Below are 19,415 nucleotides of genomic sequence, written 5' to 3'. Positions count from 1 at the left end.
GTCTGAGATTCACCAGCCAGCGCAGTGAATGATGGTAACTGATAGCTCGAAACGGTGTACTATGCATGTATAGTCAGGACTTGCTGATGGTGCGTATCACCGCGAGGCATTGTTTTTCTGGCGCTAAGCATTGTCCTCTGTCTTCGGATCAGTACGACAGGCATACACAATAACTTGTTCCTCTCCATTTTGTCACTGAATAAGGATTATCACGATGGCTAAACTGCTTGCATGTCTGCGGATATATGTTTCTGCTGCCTTGTCGAAATTCATTCAAGTTCGTTGAAGACAACTCCTGTTTATTCAGCAAGATGAAAGGCGTATCTTCTTTTATTAGCCGCGTTATTGGTTCGGCAATACTAGATAAAAAGAGGAAGTGGCTGTAGTAGGCGCAGAGTCCGAAGAGTCACCGAACGACCTTTTCTTCCGTTGGTTTTGAAGAAATTTCCACAGCTGCAGTCTTAGCGTCTAGGCGAATACCTTCTCAACTGATGAAATGACCGATGAAAAACAGTTCGTGGCCGTGGAATTGACATTACTGTGGATTTATTTATTTATTTATTTATTTATTTATTTATTTATTTATTTATTTATTTATTTATTTATTTATACAATACTGCAGGCAGGAATGCTGCCCAAGCAGGATGGGGTTTAGAAAACATGCTTTTCAACATTTTTTCAAATGAAACTTAAGATATACATTCAACAGCACATTCCGGTAAATGATTCCATTCTTCGCTCTCAAATCGAAAAAAATTATTAGTTTAAGATTTTAGTGTGGCCAAAGTATGACTGGACTACTTTAGAATTAAAAGTAGGCGACGACCTGTACGGATCATGGGTAATATATGTGGCATTTGTTAAACCTCTTTGGTTATGAAAACACGAGTAAAAAAATGCAGCATGGCGAATTTACGGCAAACGCCAAGCGGATACCGCCCGTGCTGTTTGTGTGTTCTCTCCCTCTGTCCCCGTCTTATTTGCGGTCAATATGGTATGCAGATCTAGTCCAAGTTGGCCTAACATGCCATAAACTGATGATGAAGTTTTGTAATTGCAGAAAATAAACCGTGCAGCCAGGCGCTGAATTCATTCAAGTTTATAAATTGCCTTATTAATGAACGGGTCCCACAATATGGCACCATACTCTAGGACTGGGCGTACGAAGGAACGATAAGCTTGCAGCTTGACAGATGAAGGTGGCTTCTTCAGCTTTCTTCGTCAAGCCTAGTGATCGAATAGCGTTCATTACAGCCTACTGTTGTTCTACATGATGTTCCAAAGTAACAGAAAAAAAGCATGATATCATCAAGATAAGCGAGACAAGACTGTCATTTAAGTCCGCGGATCGCAGTGCCCATCATCCTCTAAGACGTGGCCCATGAGGAACAAAGGCCGAATGGAAGTACTCTGAACCCGTATAGTCCATCTGTGTCGCAAATGCCGCCTTTTTGTGATCTCGTTCGTCCGCTTCTGTAAGCTAGTATCCCCTTTTCTGTTCCAGAGAGGAAAAGAAATTCGCATCTTCTAGTCCATCCAGAATGTAATCAATTCTTGGGTGTAGGCAAACAACTCGGTTTCTGACGGCGTTCAGTTTCCGGTAATCAACATAGAAGCGCGAGGTCTGCTCTGACGGCTGAATTACGTCATCTTTAAGCATTTACCTAACCTGAATTTTGATAGCTCCTCTCTTTTTTGGCGACGCTCGGCTGGAATGCTGGTAAATAGAACTCACTAATTCATCGAAAATGATCTATTGTTTGGTGATAGATATACATAAGACTTGGGATAGCACTGACCAGTATTCGGCGACTTCTCTTACGAGGTTCTCTATTTTCTTCGCTTGTCTGGGCTGTAGCTAGACCTGGTTCGATGTCAATGAATGCAAGGACGTAATCCGTATTTGGGAAATTCCGTGAAGCCGTTTCGGGAATTCTGAGGTCCGTAACTTCGGCGAAGTTATTAGGGCTGGCAACGACGGCTCCCTTCGCAGCATATTGCGCCTAATTTGCAAGAATAGTAAGGAAAACGCTGGCACATCCACCACGCTGTTGAATAACGCAGTTTGCCACGCAGATTCCTTTTCCTAGTACGAGTCAGATGTAATTGTATGCAGTTCCTTCGTAGTCACTGAACGCGTTGCTCCTTAAGGCGGAAGCGGTACTCGATCTTGGAGCAACCATGACGTCATTGCCTGCAATGCTGAGGGCATGAAATTTTACTTCAGTGCCGAAAGTTGTGACAGCGTGCTTCGTTGAAAACACACGATTCCAGCTAGTTCATTATAGTGTCGTTAGCTTGACAGAAGTCCACACGAATCATGTCTCTTGAGCATTTGGAAAACAGAGTGAAACTAGTCACGTATGTGAAGCCTCGTATAACTATTCTAGCAGTGCACTTACCTGTCGGGTCGTTGAAGAGTATTACTGCGCTGCAAGCCTGTGGCCCTCTCCAAGTAGTCAGCACTTCTTTCAGTTTCCTGCCAAGCCCACTATCTAATACAACATAATCTGCACGTGTATCCACTAAAGAATTCACTTCGTAACCGTCAATAAACAGACATAAATCGGAAATGACGTGACTATTACGGCACGTGTTTCGGAGGCTCTCGTAGTCGTGCAAAGTCATCTATGGAGGTTCTGTTTTAGTATCGACAGCGGTCGGCCCTCCCCAGGACGCTCACTCGTTTTCCCCACGCCGACTTTGATCGCGGACGGAATCTCGATGGCTAATACATCAGCTTTCTTCTTAACGTCACCTATTTTCTTGTCACCTCGGTGGAATAGGCGAGAAATGTTTTCGTCTTGCACCGACACGCTTCCATTGATGCGTTGGTGTCTTGCTTGGAGGGCAGCTCTGGCCTTCTCCCTGTGGTCTGTACTCGGGAGACTGGCAAGCAGCTCCAGTCTGGAGGCATCCCACGAAGTGAAGGCCGCCTAGTGGTTTTTGAAACACGTTCCCCGCATTCCTCTTACGCGAAGTAAACGTATCGTACATTGGAGTCTCCGTCCCATTCGTGAAATTCCGCAACGCACTCAAAGTGCACTGGCCACTCTTCTGCATCATCAAATATATCGCCATGGAGATGCTCTGGCGTCATCAGTGGCTTCACAACCGTGGGAGTCAGCGTGACCTGAGCTGTCATTCGGTAGCGTCTCTGTTGATGGCTGTTGATTCGCCGACAGAATTCGTCACAGGGGAACACTTGGAGAGCTCACCACGTAGGTGACGACTGCCGCGTTGGTGAACAGCAGTAAGTTCCTTGGGCCCTGGTCGCCATGTGTCCGGCTTCTTTGTCTGACTCGATCGAGATGGGCTTGAAATCATTACCCACCACCTTCACCAGAATAAGAACAATAGTTGAGATAATGTACCTTAATTAGTTCATTACGGGCGAACTTGTGCCCGACAAACAACTAAGTTACTCTGACTCCAACGTACACAGCCTCTTCCCAAGAAAGTGCCACACCTCCTCGTCATTGTCTTATGCGCAGCGCTGATCTCACTTTGCGGCAATCGGAAGTGCTTTGTGAGCTTGTGTTGATGTGTTGACAGTTTGAGTGCTGCTCTATCTTGCACGCAGCGGCAAACTTGAAGGGCAGAGGAAATGGCTAGCGTGCGTAATTTGAAGGCAGCTCGTGTCAATGTTCAACGCTTTAAATTACCAGCCTAATAGAAGGGGATTATCATAGTTTATTTCAAATTTACCAGCACCAAGCTTGTCAAGCTTTCACCGCGAGTGACGAAGCCATTCGCAATTAGAATATTGTGTGTAGCTATGCTATAACTCTCTTGCTGGTATCCTTCGATGTCAAATAGTACTCATCTATCGCGTTCTTTTCTACTGCGAAGAATGTCTATTTTCATTTCTCAATAGATGGAGTAATATTCACAATTTAAATTCTAGCCTAGGTTGCCTACACGATGGTGAAGATTCCCCTTTTCCAAATCAAGACATCCCTGGCTCTCGGGAGTGCCCTTTCGAACACGGGTACCTGATGAGTTATATACGGAAAGACAGCAACACTTACAAGTTTTCTCCGTGCAGCATCCAACAGATTAGAGAGACAGCACGGTATACTTCTTTCTTTTTTTGCAGTCTCCGTAATAATATATAATGAAATGGTAATTTACAAACATATGTGATTTGTAGTACAGAAGTATCTTAAGTATGTTAGGCATGAAAGCATGTTAAGGCATTCCACATTTTTCAAATAGTGCATAGTGGATCATTCATGGTACGTACACTGGCATTTAAAATAACGCGGGGCCAGACATTTCGAAACCATAGATAATGAGTGACATGCATACCGAAGAACTAATACCTAACAAAAACATTCCGTGGCCAAGTGGTTGAGAAACTCACCAGTTTGAAAAGAAAAACACATGAGGGAGGCGATAAAATAAATGCTGTCTTTACGTGGTGTAAATAGATTGTACACTTTAAAGGCATCCCGAATAGAAACCATCGCATGGAAGTTTTGGCCTCAATGAAATCTGGTCACATTGAAAATTAGGTTCAACAACTCTTATGCCGGGCGAAGTTAACTTGAGAATCTATTTCCGTACATATTTGAGCTTACCGACATGACTATGGCGAACCCGGATAGACGTCAAGCGTACGTGGAAGTGAGGGCACACCTGCTTATATGCGTACACCGAGTGACACCAACTCGTTGGACAACTGGCTCGTTTATAACCTCATTGCCCTGTGAAGTTTTTAACCGCAATGCAACTTTGTTGCGTGCCGTCTATACGCGCAATGTTTTACACCATGTCCACAGAAAAGCCACGAACTAAACGCGGAATCCGGGTGATTTCTTGCCCACTCAACTAAGTGCAACGTCGAAATTATTAGTTTAGGCACCTGAATTTAAAAAAAAACTGTTTCTACCTCGTTATTTTTTGCTTCAGTATATCGCTTTCAGTGTTTCTTCACACGTGAGATGCTAATAACAGTTGTCTATAACATTGGAGCATCAGCGGATTTTTTAAGAAGGCAGGATCGTAAGAATGCTAAAGTGGTCTCCTCTTCTACCAAGAACCACAGCTTTCCCTGTAAAATGAAGGTATTTCTGTTTTACATACTTGCGGATCACTGAGCGAACGCCTGAATTCTAAGAACGTACAGTCGCGGACAGAATATTATGAACCATGAAATCTAAGAAAAAGCTGAGTATCTCCGCAACCACACAACGCAATCTGGTATTTGCATTTTGGACCTCGACTAGAATATGCTAACAACATTGTCGTGGGCAGTTTTACTGGTTACTGATACAGGCTGCTCGGGAATTGAACGTTTTCGGAGATCCCGTGGTCCATTTTATTCTGTCCGTGACTGTACGTCCCTTCTAGGCTTATGTAGTCATGTGAAGCTAAACATGCTGTGTGCTTGGTGAAAGTTGTGACGCACAGTATGACATCATTTTTAACATTTAGGTCCCAAAGTGGGTCCTGCCTCCACGTATTAAACAATGTTCGAACGCTGCTGAAAAGGTACAAATATCTCCCCGGACAAATGATGACCAGGACCCAGCAGTGTCAGAATGCTTTTCCAACTGAGAAGAATGTAGAGTTCATAGCAGTGAGTATATTAACTCTTTAAGAAATTATCAACGCGAGTAATTCCTTTCGTAAGACTAACAGAAAAATGAGGTCAATGGTAACGCTAGATAGTTTGAACATCTCACTCTTTCTCCGACTGTTTAAACGTACTTTTTTTACCTCTCGACGTTTTGCCTCAGGGCACATGGGTAAAAAAAGAAAGCCAAATGGGAGTTCCTAATTCTGCATTGTTTTGGAAGAGATGAAATGTCTCTACATGGGTAAATTAACACACTAGGCATAGTGAAGAGGTAGACAAAACCCGGGGCACTACGCCAACCAAAGGAAAATTTAACAGAAATGAAGACGTTTAGGCTCCCACATGGGAGCCTTGTTCACAGGCGTAGTGCCTCGGATTTTGTCTACCTTTCCGCCGTGTTTTATTCCGACCAGACGGGCTTCCATCAAACACTTCATACTAAATTCATAAACACTTCATAATAACTTCATACTGCGCGTTAATGCTGTCAAGCAAACTGTGCTAGAATATCTATTGGCACTAAGAAACAACTAAGAATTACATACATAAGAACTCTAAGTGAACTCTAGCTTCGCTACCAATGAACAGATAAATTTTTAAAACTCTATATATTGCATGTGCCAAAGCTGACACCATTGAGGAAGCTTTCTAAGCAATCAGTACCGAGAATAGGTGGGCAAGTGAACGCCCATGTCAATAAAGTACTTTGAATTAGAGCGGACGTGAAATGTATCATTGTCACTCGCTGCTCAACAATTGTCCAACATTCCGCCTTCCTCACTACATATGTCACTATTGGCACTGCTATTTACTAAAGTGGCGCGGTAAAAAAAAAGTCTTAAACCAAAACGTCAATTATTTGAAGTATAATACATTTGAAGGCGACTTGATGTTGTAATTATTCTTGTAATAATCGCCGTTCTTACATTTACGTGCCACTTCAAGGAATTTCGTCGTTTCGACATATTATACGCAGCAAGACAGCAAAGAGCTTGATACTTTCAAAATTCATTTTACATGGCCTCAAAGTTGTTATAAAATATACCGAGAGAGCAATAAAGTACAAGAAATGCCGAAGAATGTAAGCAAATCGGCCAATTTTGTGGGAAATTACAAGCCATAGCAGTCAGAAAACGCTGAGCTCTTAAAGAGTAGATCATTAAAGATTACCGTATGCTCAGGCCAAGCACGTCAGGCGTTGGTTTCACCGCACTAACATAACACACATGTGTAAACATAACGAGAGCAAGGTATTGTTCTTTGTATGGGAAAACAAAACGAAAGGAAGAACGAGCGTCACCTCAGCATCGTTCTTTTGACATTCCACAACCGGTTTTCGTTTGTTTTAGAGCGCAGTTCTTTGGCGTCCGTTCCTGGGTTTCGCGTCGTCGTCGGCGTTGGCGTTGTCGTCGGCCTCGTAACCAGCTCGCCGACGAATCTGCTCCGCCGCCGCGCATGCGCGCTGTCGGCTCTCCGGGCGAGGGAGGATGATGGAAGGGAGGAGGAGAGACTGTGGAGGAGGGCTGGCTACACAAATGGCTCTTTGGCGTCCGTTCCTGGGTTTCGCGTCGGCGTTGTCGTCGGCCTCGTAACCAGCTCCGCCCCCCCTGTCATCCCCCCAGCGCTAGCAGCGACCGACTGATACCGCTTTCGTGAGTCCGCTACCGCACTCACGAAAGACGTCGTGCATTTCCTGCAACTCGCATTAACCGTCCATCGATCCACACCGATGTTAGTAGTGGGGGACTTTAATGTTGACATAAAGACAAACAGCAATTTCCTAACACTTATGCGGGAGAACATCCCGTTCCTCTCGCTCGTAACGCGTCCCACGGCTGTGACAACCTCGCGAAGCACTTGTATAGATCTCGTCTTTGAGAATCAAGCATTGGTGCCAAGTCGAACATGTATCAGTCTATTTCTCCGACCACAAAGCTTCCTTCATGACTGTCCAGAACTGTTAGTGGAGTCTTTGTTAAAGGAATACGTGTGAAAAATTAAAAAAAAATTCTGTGATAGCGCATACATGTGTTGCTCGATTTGTTTGCCTCAATCTATCGAAAAGGTGCAACAGCTTATTTGCTGCGCTCAAATTTCGCATTAGGAAGTAACGTAATCGTCGGTAATTTTTTTTCGTCTGCTTCTCCCCACCGCCTTTTGTTGCTTCTTTGTGAGTGTGCGTGTGTGTGTTTGTGCGCGCGTATACTCTAAAGCGATTTCATGCTACACAGAAGCAGGTTCCTGATCATCGCGTTTTTGGAAGTCGTATTTATTGACACACAACTTCTTCATGTGTTAAACCATAGACGGTCTTTGCAGACTTCTTTTTTTTGCGGTTACAAACGTTTACGAAAAATTTGAAGGCTTGTTGGGAGCAGCAGGCAGCGTGCCTAGGTGGATCTCCCATTAACCTAGGCAATGGGGATCTTATAGTCTATTCCCGATAGTGATTTTTTTTCGATTTGGTTCATTTACCAGAGTGGTGCAAACCTGAAACTTATCCGTGCAGAAGGGAAGGGAGAGAGAGAGAGAGAGAGTGAACTTTAATAAGCACCAGCAGTTTTGAAGCACCTGATAATTATCAGTCAGTGACAGCAAAATTTACAAGAAAATTTTAGTAGTTCTATCAAGCGAAACATCTGAACAAAAAGAACAGTGAAAAGGTGGTGCAAACAGTTAACCTTAACATATGCTCTGTTTAAGAATTGGCAGTTTGAGAGTTTTTTGTTGTGCATAATAATAAGGTTACAAATGGGGATTATACATACATACAGAGGGAGGTCTCATAGCAGACAGAGTGTACAGGGTACCTCCCATTACAAATGAGTAGGATATGTAAATACAAAGCTGTTATATGTAAACACACAACACACCATATTAAGTTAGTCACTAGCTAACGCTGTAAAAAATTTAGTGCCACAAAGCAATTAATATTATAATGATAACGATCAAATTGCTATATTGAGTGCAAAAATTGACGAAAGTTCGATTTGAATGTGCAATTGAACTGAAATGAATTTTAATTGAGGTTTGAATTGCTGAAACCTTCGTAATTTCTTTGAATTCAAGGCAAGTAGATGTACCGTCAGATTACGCATTCTTGTTTGTTTTTTTCTCTGGTGGTTACCGCTGTGCTATCACGACATTACCCCTTTGTTGTACCTCTTCGACACCTCCTTCTTTTCTTGCTGATTTCATTTGATTTGCCGGTGTTGCTAAGCGTTACTACAAACGCCTATAGCACAGCAATAAATTATTAGCTGTAAATCAGCGCTCGCTTTGGGTTTTGTGCTCGTTCATGTACTTCCTCAAGAGCACTTACATGCGAAAATATTAATTACGCGGAATTTAGAGACCAACTCTGAAAACGTGCAACGAATGTGCGGGGATCTTGTCACAGTCGGTTATAGCCTTAGTTTGTTTTAAGGCTAAGTAGCGGAGCGCTCGCTCGATGTTGAGATTACGTGAATGTACTGATGATGTTACGCACTAACCTGACTCAATTGATCGACCGGGATATGTGCTCCGGAAGTGTATGTTCAATTGCTTTGGAATGTAATGCCTTTTTATGACAGGGGAATGGTGCAGTTATGTCTTGAACTTACTTTTTTTCGCATGATAATGTGCTTGGCCCTGTGAGAGGTGAGAAGGCAAGCTTCTTAATGAAGACTGAAGCTACGCCTAAATATTTTGTATCAAGAAGCATGCCTGTCGAAATAAACACTCCTGTGGACATGAATTGTCGGAAATACAAGCGCTCGACGTAATTATTCCCATTGCAACCAGCCCGTGCGCTATACCTGTCGTTGCCAGTTGTCAAACGCGATGGTTCAGTTCGACTGGGCTGAGACTTTAAGGTTGCCCTAAATCCGATACTTGGCATCGAAAAATATCCACTCCTCAAAGCGGACGAGCTATTCCCCGACCTGGTAGGCGGAAAATGTTTTTCGAAGATAGCCCTAAGGAGATTCTATGAGAAAGTTGAAATTATATGGCGAATCCAAACGATATTTCGCGCTAAATACCAAAGCAGGACTCTTCCTGGTTTTTTGCCTACCTCTTTCCATTTCATGGGAAAGTGAAGAAATAGTGAAGTGCTTTGTTGGGCCAATAGATCTAATAAAACAGAACAAATCGAATAGCAGTTTGCGTTAAAGTTATTCTAATGGAAACTCCCGCTGTACGTAACTAAGACATTTGTAAACATATTTTGCCTGCCTATTCGCTTGCACAGCAGCCGTTCACAACAATCGGAATTTGTCCTTTGAAAGTTTGCCTTTTCTATATTACCTTTAAGAATACAGGCACGTTGTACTATCAAAAGCTTCAGCTGTCAAGAAAGTTTTGAAGAACCCCTTCTTGGTGTGATGTAAATGTCCACTTTCTCATTCGCCTCACGTTTATAGAAAATAATATGTGTGGGAGACCTCGAAGAAAAAGTACGCAGAAATCAAGCATTTGTACTCCAGTGAAAATGCTCCGCGACATTGTAATGCTGGGTCTGGGTCGTCCGCAGAACGTGAAATTTTTAGGGTTTTCTTGTTAGTTCAATGTCGCGATACTCGTGCTGGTGATTTGATGATTTCTTCTTAGTAGCATTAGGTATCTTTGTATTTTAATAGCATAAAGTAATGGCGTAGTGCGTTCTTTGTTTTTGTGTAAACAATAGGTGAATAACTGCCATCATCCCTGAAAAGGTGGCCCAGTTCTGCGTGCTCTGCGAGCTTGTTCTACAAAATATGTTCTACAATTTACCACATTGGAGGTTTTTCTTTGCAAGGTCCAATTTCAAATACAGATTACACGAAAGTGCAAATTTTGGATATTGTAGTACACATAATATCACGCCTTTGGGCATATGCGACCCTTGTGCATGATATCCATTGATGACAAGTGATAATCTACCTTAAATGAGTGATATAGAACGTTGCTTTAGAATAAATTCGCCAAACAAACATTATTATTACCTTTGTAACAGGAAAACTCACCCTGCTTTTCAGGAAATGGGTGTAAAAGACTGTACCATTAGATGTGGAAATGCAGGGAAGAAAAAAACTTCAGAATACAAGCTTCTTGTGCTGAGTGATGGAACACCCTGTAAAAAAAAGCGTGGCAAGACATACGTGAGCACTGTCTCCTTTGTTTTCGGAACCTTCGAAGTCCTTTCTAGAGGCCGTTCTTTTGTAGATGAATGGTTCTCACCGTACCTGTGAAATGATACACCTTTTCTTATTGATTATCATGCACACGTAGGTTTAGGACTGTCGTATCTGCTGCGGAATTCGAGCAAAATACCAAAATAAATATAGTAGCTGCATTGTGCATTCATGACATCGGTCGTACGATTGTACCGATATACTAGGCAGTGCATTTTTTAATGTTTTCTTTAATGTTCGTTCAAACTGATATCAGTGTTACACTACCTGACGCTAACCGAACTATCAGTAATGATTCTCTTTCTGAATACACTATGTTATCAACATTCTACTTATCAACAATGCAAGCTAAGGATTTATTGCACAATATTTCATCCTGGTGTGCGGTCGGCAGTGAGGTTTTCACGGTGACAGAAAAAAATATCGCAGAGAAAAAATGCGTAAACAATGTTTGCTAGCTAGTCGATGTTATTTTTTTGCAGAAGCAGTGCGCTATAAAGATAATAATAATATTGAGCCTAACTTTGCAGAGACAGTTGAAGAAATATTACTTATAAAGCTGCGCAAACCGTAGCGACTAATGGCTTAAGAACCAAAGATCACATAGCAGTCTGAGACCCCTAAGTAAGCGTAGATTTTCACCTCTTAGACATTACAATATGCTTACCTGATATAAAATGTTTTACATGGAGCTTGTTTTTGTGATTTGGAGAATCGAGTGCAATGCGACGCGAATACAATTTAACAAATGCAGTAGAACTTGTAACCAACTGGCAACACTCGTCCCAAATTTGTCATGATATCAGTCAATGAGGTCTTTCCCATTTGCTTCTTCAAATTTTTTGACAGAGCGCCAAGGTATAACAATTGGTCAAATTAAAGATCTCCCCTGTACTTTGCAAAAACAAATCTTTCTAAATTGCACCGCCGTACTGTGCTTTGGCAAAATACCTTTTCCAAAACACCTTTGATGACAACCTTTGATGAGGTTTATGCAGTGGCATAATCCTTGAGGAAAAACACGGCCCCAGGGGTAGATCAGGTCACGAACACAATGATTCGAAATCTAAGTGACGACACGCTAAAGAGCTTCACTAAATTCTTTAACGACACAGTCTGGACAGAGGACGGCGTCCTTCTAAAAGAACGGAAGGAAGCAAAAATTATTATCATTCCTAAACCAGGTAAAGCCTCGTAATGACAACAACCTCCTTCCCATATCCATAATGTCGTGCGCAGGGAAACTCTTCGAAAAGGTTGTGCAGTCCGGCTCTCAACTACACAGAGCTAAACATGTTCCTCTCCAACATGTTCGGTTTCCAAACCGTCGTGTTGGCGCAGGAAGTTTTTCTACTACTTAAGTACGAAGTTCTGCACCCCGGCAGAGGGTCGGACGATACATTTGTACTGGCATTGGATATCAAAAAGACCTTGGACAGCATCTCCCACCACTCTATTCTAGAGGGACTGGAAGCGGTGAACGGTGGAACACGAATTTATAACTACGTGCGCTCGTTCCTCAGTGATTGCATGGCCACAATCGAATTAGGCGCCACGAGGTCCGACACCATCAACTCTCCCGACAGAGGCACCCCTCATGGAGCTATACTCTCTCCACTGCTATTTAATGTGGGGATGAGAAAGATAGCCTTGACGCTAGATAAACACCCGATATATGCTGTGCGATATATGCCGATGACATCACGTTCTGGGCTCACCAGGGGCCCTAGAAGACAAGAAAGAAACGCTTCAAAGGGCTATAGACGCAGTCGTAGAATACGGGAGGGCGGCGGACATGGCATGCGTACCCGAAAAATTGGAATTCATTCGGGTACCCGCGAAATTCGCAAGAAAGATGGACTGGCTGCCAATCACTCCGACTCTGGACGGGACGCCAATTCGTGAAATGGAGACTCTTAGAATATTGGGTATGTGGATACAGCAGAAGGCTGGAACATCCAACACCCTTGAAGAACTAAATGGGGTCAGAGGAAACGTGGCCAGAATGATGCGGAGAGAGGCCAGAAGAAGAGATGGCCTAACTGAGGGAGAGACAATCAGCCTGGTTCACGCATTCGTAATTAGGCGAATCACATACGCCCTTCCGTATCAGGCCTTGACAAACCAAGAGATCATACAGGCAAACACAATAATAAGAAAACCCTTCAAAGCCGCCCTTGGTCTTCCCAAATGCGCTAGCACAGAGAGATTCCAGGGACTTGTTCAGCACAATACTTTCGACGAGTACGCAATTCCGAAGTTATATGCTCAAAAAGAATAACTTTGTTCTTCAACTCAATGCAGGGAAGTATTGGTGAGGTTCGCCTTTCCCCTGAGACCCCAGTATTGCGGAGAGGAAACGGCACAGACAGACCGCAACGTTCGATCGCACATCGCGATGGCCCCAATTCCTAAACACATGCACCCCAAGTACCATCCCGGACGACGCAGAGCAAGGGTAAAGACTCTTCACAAACGTTTTGACATGGGCCCAGGAGTGTATTATACGGATGCCAGCCAAACCAGCTCTGGCACCTTCACCATAGTCTCATGTAAGAACAACGTATCAATGTCATTCTTCAAAACCACCTTGGCATGCGTGGCAGAGCCTGCAGCCATTGCCTTGGCCATTCAGGACGCCGAGCGCCAAACTAATTCGGCTGTCATATTATCCGACCCACAAGCGGCTTGCCGCCTGTTTTTTCATAAAATGGCACCCCAGTCGATACTCAAAATTTTAGGTAATCAACTAGAAGGGCACCACACCATTATATGGTGTCCGGCCCATGAGGGACTGGCAGGAAACGCGAGGGAAGACCGTATTGCTCGAGGAATAAACGTCCGAGCAACGGCATGGCCTAGCTACGACCTTCCACTGAATTCTCTTGACATCCTCCTACAGCATAGGCAGGAGCGGAGACGTTTTGGACGTCCTCACTCCGATTTACAAAGCCAACAGAAGAGGGACTGGTATCGTATTCAGACGAATGCATGCCCCAACCTGCATCACCTACACAGAATACACCTCATGAAGTTCCCTGACGAGTGCTCGTGGTGCACAGACACACCCACACTAAAACACATCATGTGGGAGTGCCCCAGGAGGCCCCCAAACATAGACAGCCTCATATTACACCAACATTCAGTAATGAGCAATGGGCAGTGGGAGGCATGGCTTGCGGACGATGGTCGGGAGAGCCAGTTGGCTCTTCTGGACCAAGCCCAGCGAGCCGCTCGTGCCAGTGGGGCCGTGGAATAGGGGCTCCAACCATCGTGCGTTATTTTATTTATATTCTATAAAGTTTTGCTCGGTATTCATCGGCAGGAGCAGGGAGAGCATAGGAAAAGAAGGCATGGCGTCTGTCGTTCAGGGGTTCATGAGGCACGGCGTAGCGCGAGCACAGTATATCGTAAAATTAATGTTGCAATGTAGTGGGAACTTTTAGTGTGTGCTGAAGGCGCTGTCGCTGTTTCAGCATAGAGAGTCAAGTGAAGTAGGGAGGTTATGATCCAGCGTTTGCAAGCCAGTGTGAATGGAAGCTGTCGGTATTTGCTGATGCCAAGGCAAATGTACGACTAGAGTAACGAATTGGCGGCGACAGGTTGGTTTGTCACGGGGGATATTTTCAGTGTTGGCATATAGACTATTTGCGAGCGAGCTTTTGTATGTAGTTGAGTAGGACAAAATAATGAAACCGGAGGCACAGTCGAGCCTGCGTCTTATGAGGCTGGCATGTAACCACTGCGGGTCGACGCGAAATATTGTTCATTTACCAACATGGAAATGACGAGTAAAAGCGACTTGCGACCGTCCCAAAGGTACAAAGGCGGTCATGAGAAAGAATATTACGGCTTTTGCCAAGGCTCCTTAGCCTGCTCCTGTTTCTTTTCCTATGCCGAAATAAATAAATAAATAAATATTACATGAATAAGTTATTACGCAAAGCGAAATGGGCAGCTTGACAGTGTAGAGCACGAGACAGTGATGATGTGGATGGGTCAAATAAAAATGACCATGAGAGCAGTAGCCCAAAGGATATTTGAAACGCTAGAAGGTCATGTCGTGCGCCATAGGTAACGGAATTGCGGGCTCAAATTACTGAAGCAAGCTGTGCCAGAAACTTCTTCGGCCGAGACCGATAAGGAAGCGAGGGCATCAGCATTCGCGTGTATGCGGCTATAAGCAGTAGAGAACGCAAACATCAGGCATTTTACTGTACTCCTGCCGCTGGAGGGCCCAGCCAGATGAGGTGGCCAGATATATGTTTGAATCAAGATAGCAAACAGAAGGTGTAATGTCACAGATTGCATCAATAAGGCAAATGTACCTATGGAAAAAAATACGGTTTCGGTTTCACGCGCTAAATCCCTAATCTACGTTTATGACACATCGTTGTTGGGTACTGCGATTAATTTTGGTCACATAGGGTTCAACTATACCTGATGTGCTGCGAACAAGCGTCTTTGTAGTGCGCCTCATTGGGATGTGCCTGGCTGCCGAGGCAAGAATCACATTCGCGAAACCGTGCTCGAAACCATCACGGCATAGCCATTCATATCCCTGGAATGTTCCACACAAGTAAGGACAATGTTTTCGAAGAAACCGTATAATGGTCTGTCATAATTTCTCTGCAAACGAGTAATTTAATCCTTCTTTGGTGAGTACGGCTCACGTAGGCGACGAAATATTAAACCAATGCCAATTTTCCTTCTGGATGCGAAGCGCCAAGTAGGATTTCATTGATATCGATGTATGCATCGGCGGGGGGAGGAGGGAGGGACCAGGCTCAAATTTTGAGGGCATGAATCACGTTGCTAGGAGGCATCTTTTCGACTTCTCTGACCATTATGCCATCTCTCGACTGTTGGTCCTCAAAGGCCTGTCTGGCGAGCTGATATCGAGCCGAAGGGTCGGTCAGCGCGAAGGGCTATCAGTGCAGCATGTATGGAGTCACTGGTTCTAATGCGAACACAGTCCGCCAAAGTTTCCAAGTTTCTTTGTGATCTTCGATTCGGAATAGCCGGGGACTGCGCAATGCTCAGCCTCATAAGGAAAAATGTCGTCTCTGTATTGCAGAACGTAATCGAGATGGCAGAGATGCGCGTTGAAATGGAGCGAAAGAATGATAGCGTTAATAAGGTACCAAATGCATGTGTACCGTTTGAGCGCGCACAAAAATTGTACAAAGCATTCTCGAAAGTACATGGTGCATTGCAGTTACCTAAAGGTCTCCATGATATTTATTTTAGAAAAATCGGTGACTGAGTGGGGCTGAGCGCGATGACAAAGTATGCCGTCTCCCTATTTCAGCACATGTTCGAAATGGCAGCAATGCATGCGGCAATGGAGGGAGAAAATAAAGAATAAAAATTGGAGGACGCTTAAGCTTCGCCTTCAAGAGTGGAACGCGATAGCGTTCCCGTCGACCCGCCAATGGGTGTAAGACAATGGGCTACAGGGCAGCCATCACTTACGAGGCGCCCCGCATCAGACGCGGTGAGCGTCGAGCCATATGGTCGAGCAACGCGGCGTTCGGCGCAGCAACGAAACGTGCGCCTGAGCAAGCGGAGCGAACCAAAGAACTCGGTATCCCGGAGGGGGAAATGATGCACGCCAGCCAAACGCCGTGATCGGCACGGGCAGAGAGATAGAGAGATAGTGATCTAAAGAAAGGAAGGACGCTTGATTCTACAGAGGGAGCCAGGCGAAGCGTTGTCAGGGGAGAGAGTCCGAGCCGCGACAGCTCCAATGCGCGCGTGGCGCGCCATCTGTCGGGGCAGCGCCGTACATGGAGAGGAAGGGGTCTTCTGTGTTTGCCGCAAGATGGCTCTCCGTGTGCGGAAAGCGCAGAAGAAATGCAGCGAAACGCACTTCGCTACTCGTGTAATTGCGACTTCTGTAAGTTACATGTTCATAATTACCGATATACACCACAGTATAACTTTCCACGGCTCGTTTCGAAGGCAACACCGCATTCACTAGAGGCGCGTTTGTACCTTTTGGAAGCATCGAAATCGTGGCTGAGTGGTAGCGTCTCCGCCTCACACTCCGGAGACCCTGGTTCGATTCCCACCCAGCCCATCTTTGAAGTTGCTTTTTATTTATGGAGTGCCTGCCGTGATTTATCGCTCACGGTCAACGCCGCAAAACGCTGACGCCGCCACCGACGCCGACACCCGACGCCGACACCGACACCGACGCCGACGACACCGGCTTTTCTGCGACACGAGCTCCTTAACGCTATCGCGTTAATAGCGTCAGAACGGTAGTAGAGACACGCCTACCGTTTGCACACGCACATATTGCACATGCCATTCTTAAAAGTAGTTGGGGCGTTGCCATGGCCGAAACGCATCCCATATCAGTAGTATATTCTATCAGCACTAATATATGTATCTTTAGGTTGCCTAGCTGGTGTCATACGAGCTCTCTAATGTCTAGAGCGTAAATGCATAGAAAAACAAATTTTGCGCTGCCGACAACAATCGAAGGCGTCGTTGCTGTGGGCGTCGTTGCAAGCTCATAGGCTCCTGGATTTTCCAGGACCACCACGTCTTGATGTTTATTAGAATGAAACAATCGCAAATGGGCAGAGGTAACACGTGTGTACACAGAAACCAGTGACCACACGCCATAATGTAGCGAAGGAGATTCTGCTTAGGCAATTTCTTCGCTACTATATGCGCTGAAGTGGCAAAAAAGGAAAGATGTATTGAAAATTGCACATAAATGCTTGCCCACGACTATTGTTTCTAAACTTTATTGAGATTTTCTTGCCATTTTGTGAGCATTGATTTTTTGGCTTTCTCGCAGAACTGCATCAATGGCCTATGCCTGAAAATGAAGAAATCGTATGGATACGAAGCAGTGCCCTGAGGGCGTAGGAAACATGGGATTGCGCGTCGATTTGCAAATTAAAGGGCAGTGCCTATGTCTCCTTGTGAACCATGGCAATCTTTGTTCTTTGCGTCATTACGGGATAAGTAGAGTTGTGAAAAAAATGCGACAGTACCAGGAAAACGCGACCTTGATGAACGTCACATTTGTTCTGCAAACTGGAAATGTCAATCACAATTTACAGGTACAGCATTCGTGAATCCTACAAGCTGACAAGGTTCTTGTTTATTCAACTTTATTGCAAGCGGAAGCTCTGTTGCCAGCCCAAAGGTTGTGCTGTAATGTACAGAGATACGGCGTTATATATGTTGATATTACATGCCTAATATAACTTTTTAACAGCATTTGTGAACGTAGGGCAGGTGACCGAACAGCCTGTAGCGGGGTTCGGTAAGTCTAAAAAATATATTTTTCATTTAATGCGTGCCACACCTCGGAGCTGTTAACTTGTTGTCCATATATGTTGTTTTTTATTATGTTTGAAGAAAGCTGTTTGCTTAAATCTCGCTTGTTGAATTCAGGGCCGGCCAACAGCCCCTTATTACAAAGGTTTCCAAAGAACAGACTGAACCCAGAAAAAGAACTCAGATTGTCAAAATTATTCCGGAGTCCACCACTAAGGCCCGCCTCATAATCCGATTGTGGTTTTTGCGCGCACAGCCCCATAATTCAATTAATGTTGAGCACATCTGCCACGATGCGATGTACCGTGTGAATCAATGGCAATGTTAACCTTCTCGGAGAATATGGACCATGGGCACGAACAACGCATAAAGCAAGCACGTGAGTTCTGTGCGCTGCGCAACTATACAGCAGTGGCGCACGCAAAATAACATTTACCATCTAAGCACTTTCGTATCGCACTAAACGCTGAATTAAGCATTCGTTGTCGACATCATGGCTAAGTATCGTCATTCGAAGCAAACAGAACGGAAAGCTTCACTTACATTGATTCCCATAATGCGGGGGATCCGCATGATGTTTTGTGCTGCTACCTGCTGTAGTGTTAGCCGACCGGCGGATTATTTTTATTTGGAAATTCAGGCTTCCATGTTACACCACATGCTGTTCGTTTTGCTTTGACCATGGGTTCATTATTTGTGAGCATGTTTTACCACTTTCAAAATAGCGGTAACATGTCGCCATTTTCTCAATGTAACCGTCCCTTCTACGAACTTCAGAATATTTGCAGACCATGTACAGAGTTCCTGCCACAGTTCCTACCGTAGTTTTCTACGAAAATATATTTGACACTATGGCCAATGGGTCTTTTGCACTACTTGCGTGAAAGCATTACTTTTTCTTGAGCATTTGACATTTGAACACGCACAGAGTGATTTTATACTAGTAGAATGATTCGAATAAAATTGTCCCAGGAATATTACAGGAAAAAAAACGAAAACTCGGACAATTATTACGTGTCAGTGACGCGAATGCCCAGGCGTTAGCTATGGTGTGTACTGGGCGTCTCGAGGTTGAAGAATAGCTTCGTGATCTCTGCCTTCAGGGCATTTCAGTGCAAAATGTGTTTTAAAGCGTTCTCGTTTAAAGTACACGTTCGTGTCCGATGCTCATGTGTTTTCCGGCTCGCTTTATTTACACTAAAAAGGTGAACTCTAGTCCTGAGGAAAGAGTAGTGAAACTCGTTGTTGTTCGCTTCTTGTTCTCGCCACTTCTTGTTGTCGCCACTTCTTGTACTCTTCAACACAACACAATGGTCGGAATTAAAGCCACCTACAGCGTGCGAGAGGCGATTCCACAGGTGGGCAATCTGCAC

General features: G+C 44.4%; 1 protein-coding gene across 3 annotated transcripts in view; it reads left to right on the top strand.

The window, feature by feature from the left end:
• The window catches only part of LOC135907637 (A disintegrin and metalloproteinase with thrombospondin motifs 5-like), a 109,056-nt gene extending 91,369 nt beyond the window's left edge, over nt 1–17,687 (top strand). For all 3 annotated transcript variants that reach the window (XM_070527169.1, XM_070527170.1, XM_070527168.1), the window contains 4 exons: nt 3,908–4,075; nt 5,440–5,584; nt 10,585–10,707; nt 17,555–17,687. In XM_070527169.1, the coding sequence (XP_070383270.1) occupies nt 3,908–4,075; nt 5,440–5,584; nt 10,585–10,707; nt 17,555–17,617 (499 nt within the window). In that variant the 3' untranslated portion in view covers nt 17,618–17,687. The remainder of the gene's footprint in view (nt 1–3,907; nt 4,076–5,439; nt 5,585–10,584; nt 10,708–17,554) is intronic.
• The last annotated feature ends 1,728 nt before the right edge of the window (nt 17,688–19,415 follow it).

The sequence above is a fragment of the Dermacentor albipictus genome, chromosome 10, assembly GCF_038994185.2.
Source record: "Dermacentor albipictus isolate Rhodes 1998 colony chromosome 10, USDA_Dalb.pri_finalv2, whole genome shotgun sequence".
NCBI lineage: Eukaryota > Metazoa > Arthropoda > Arachnida > Ixodida > Ixodidae > Dermacentor > Dermacentor albipictus.
Note: the sequence above shows the minus strand (reverse complement) of the source record. Positions and strands in the feature narration are given on the sequence as shown.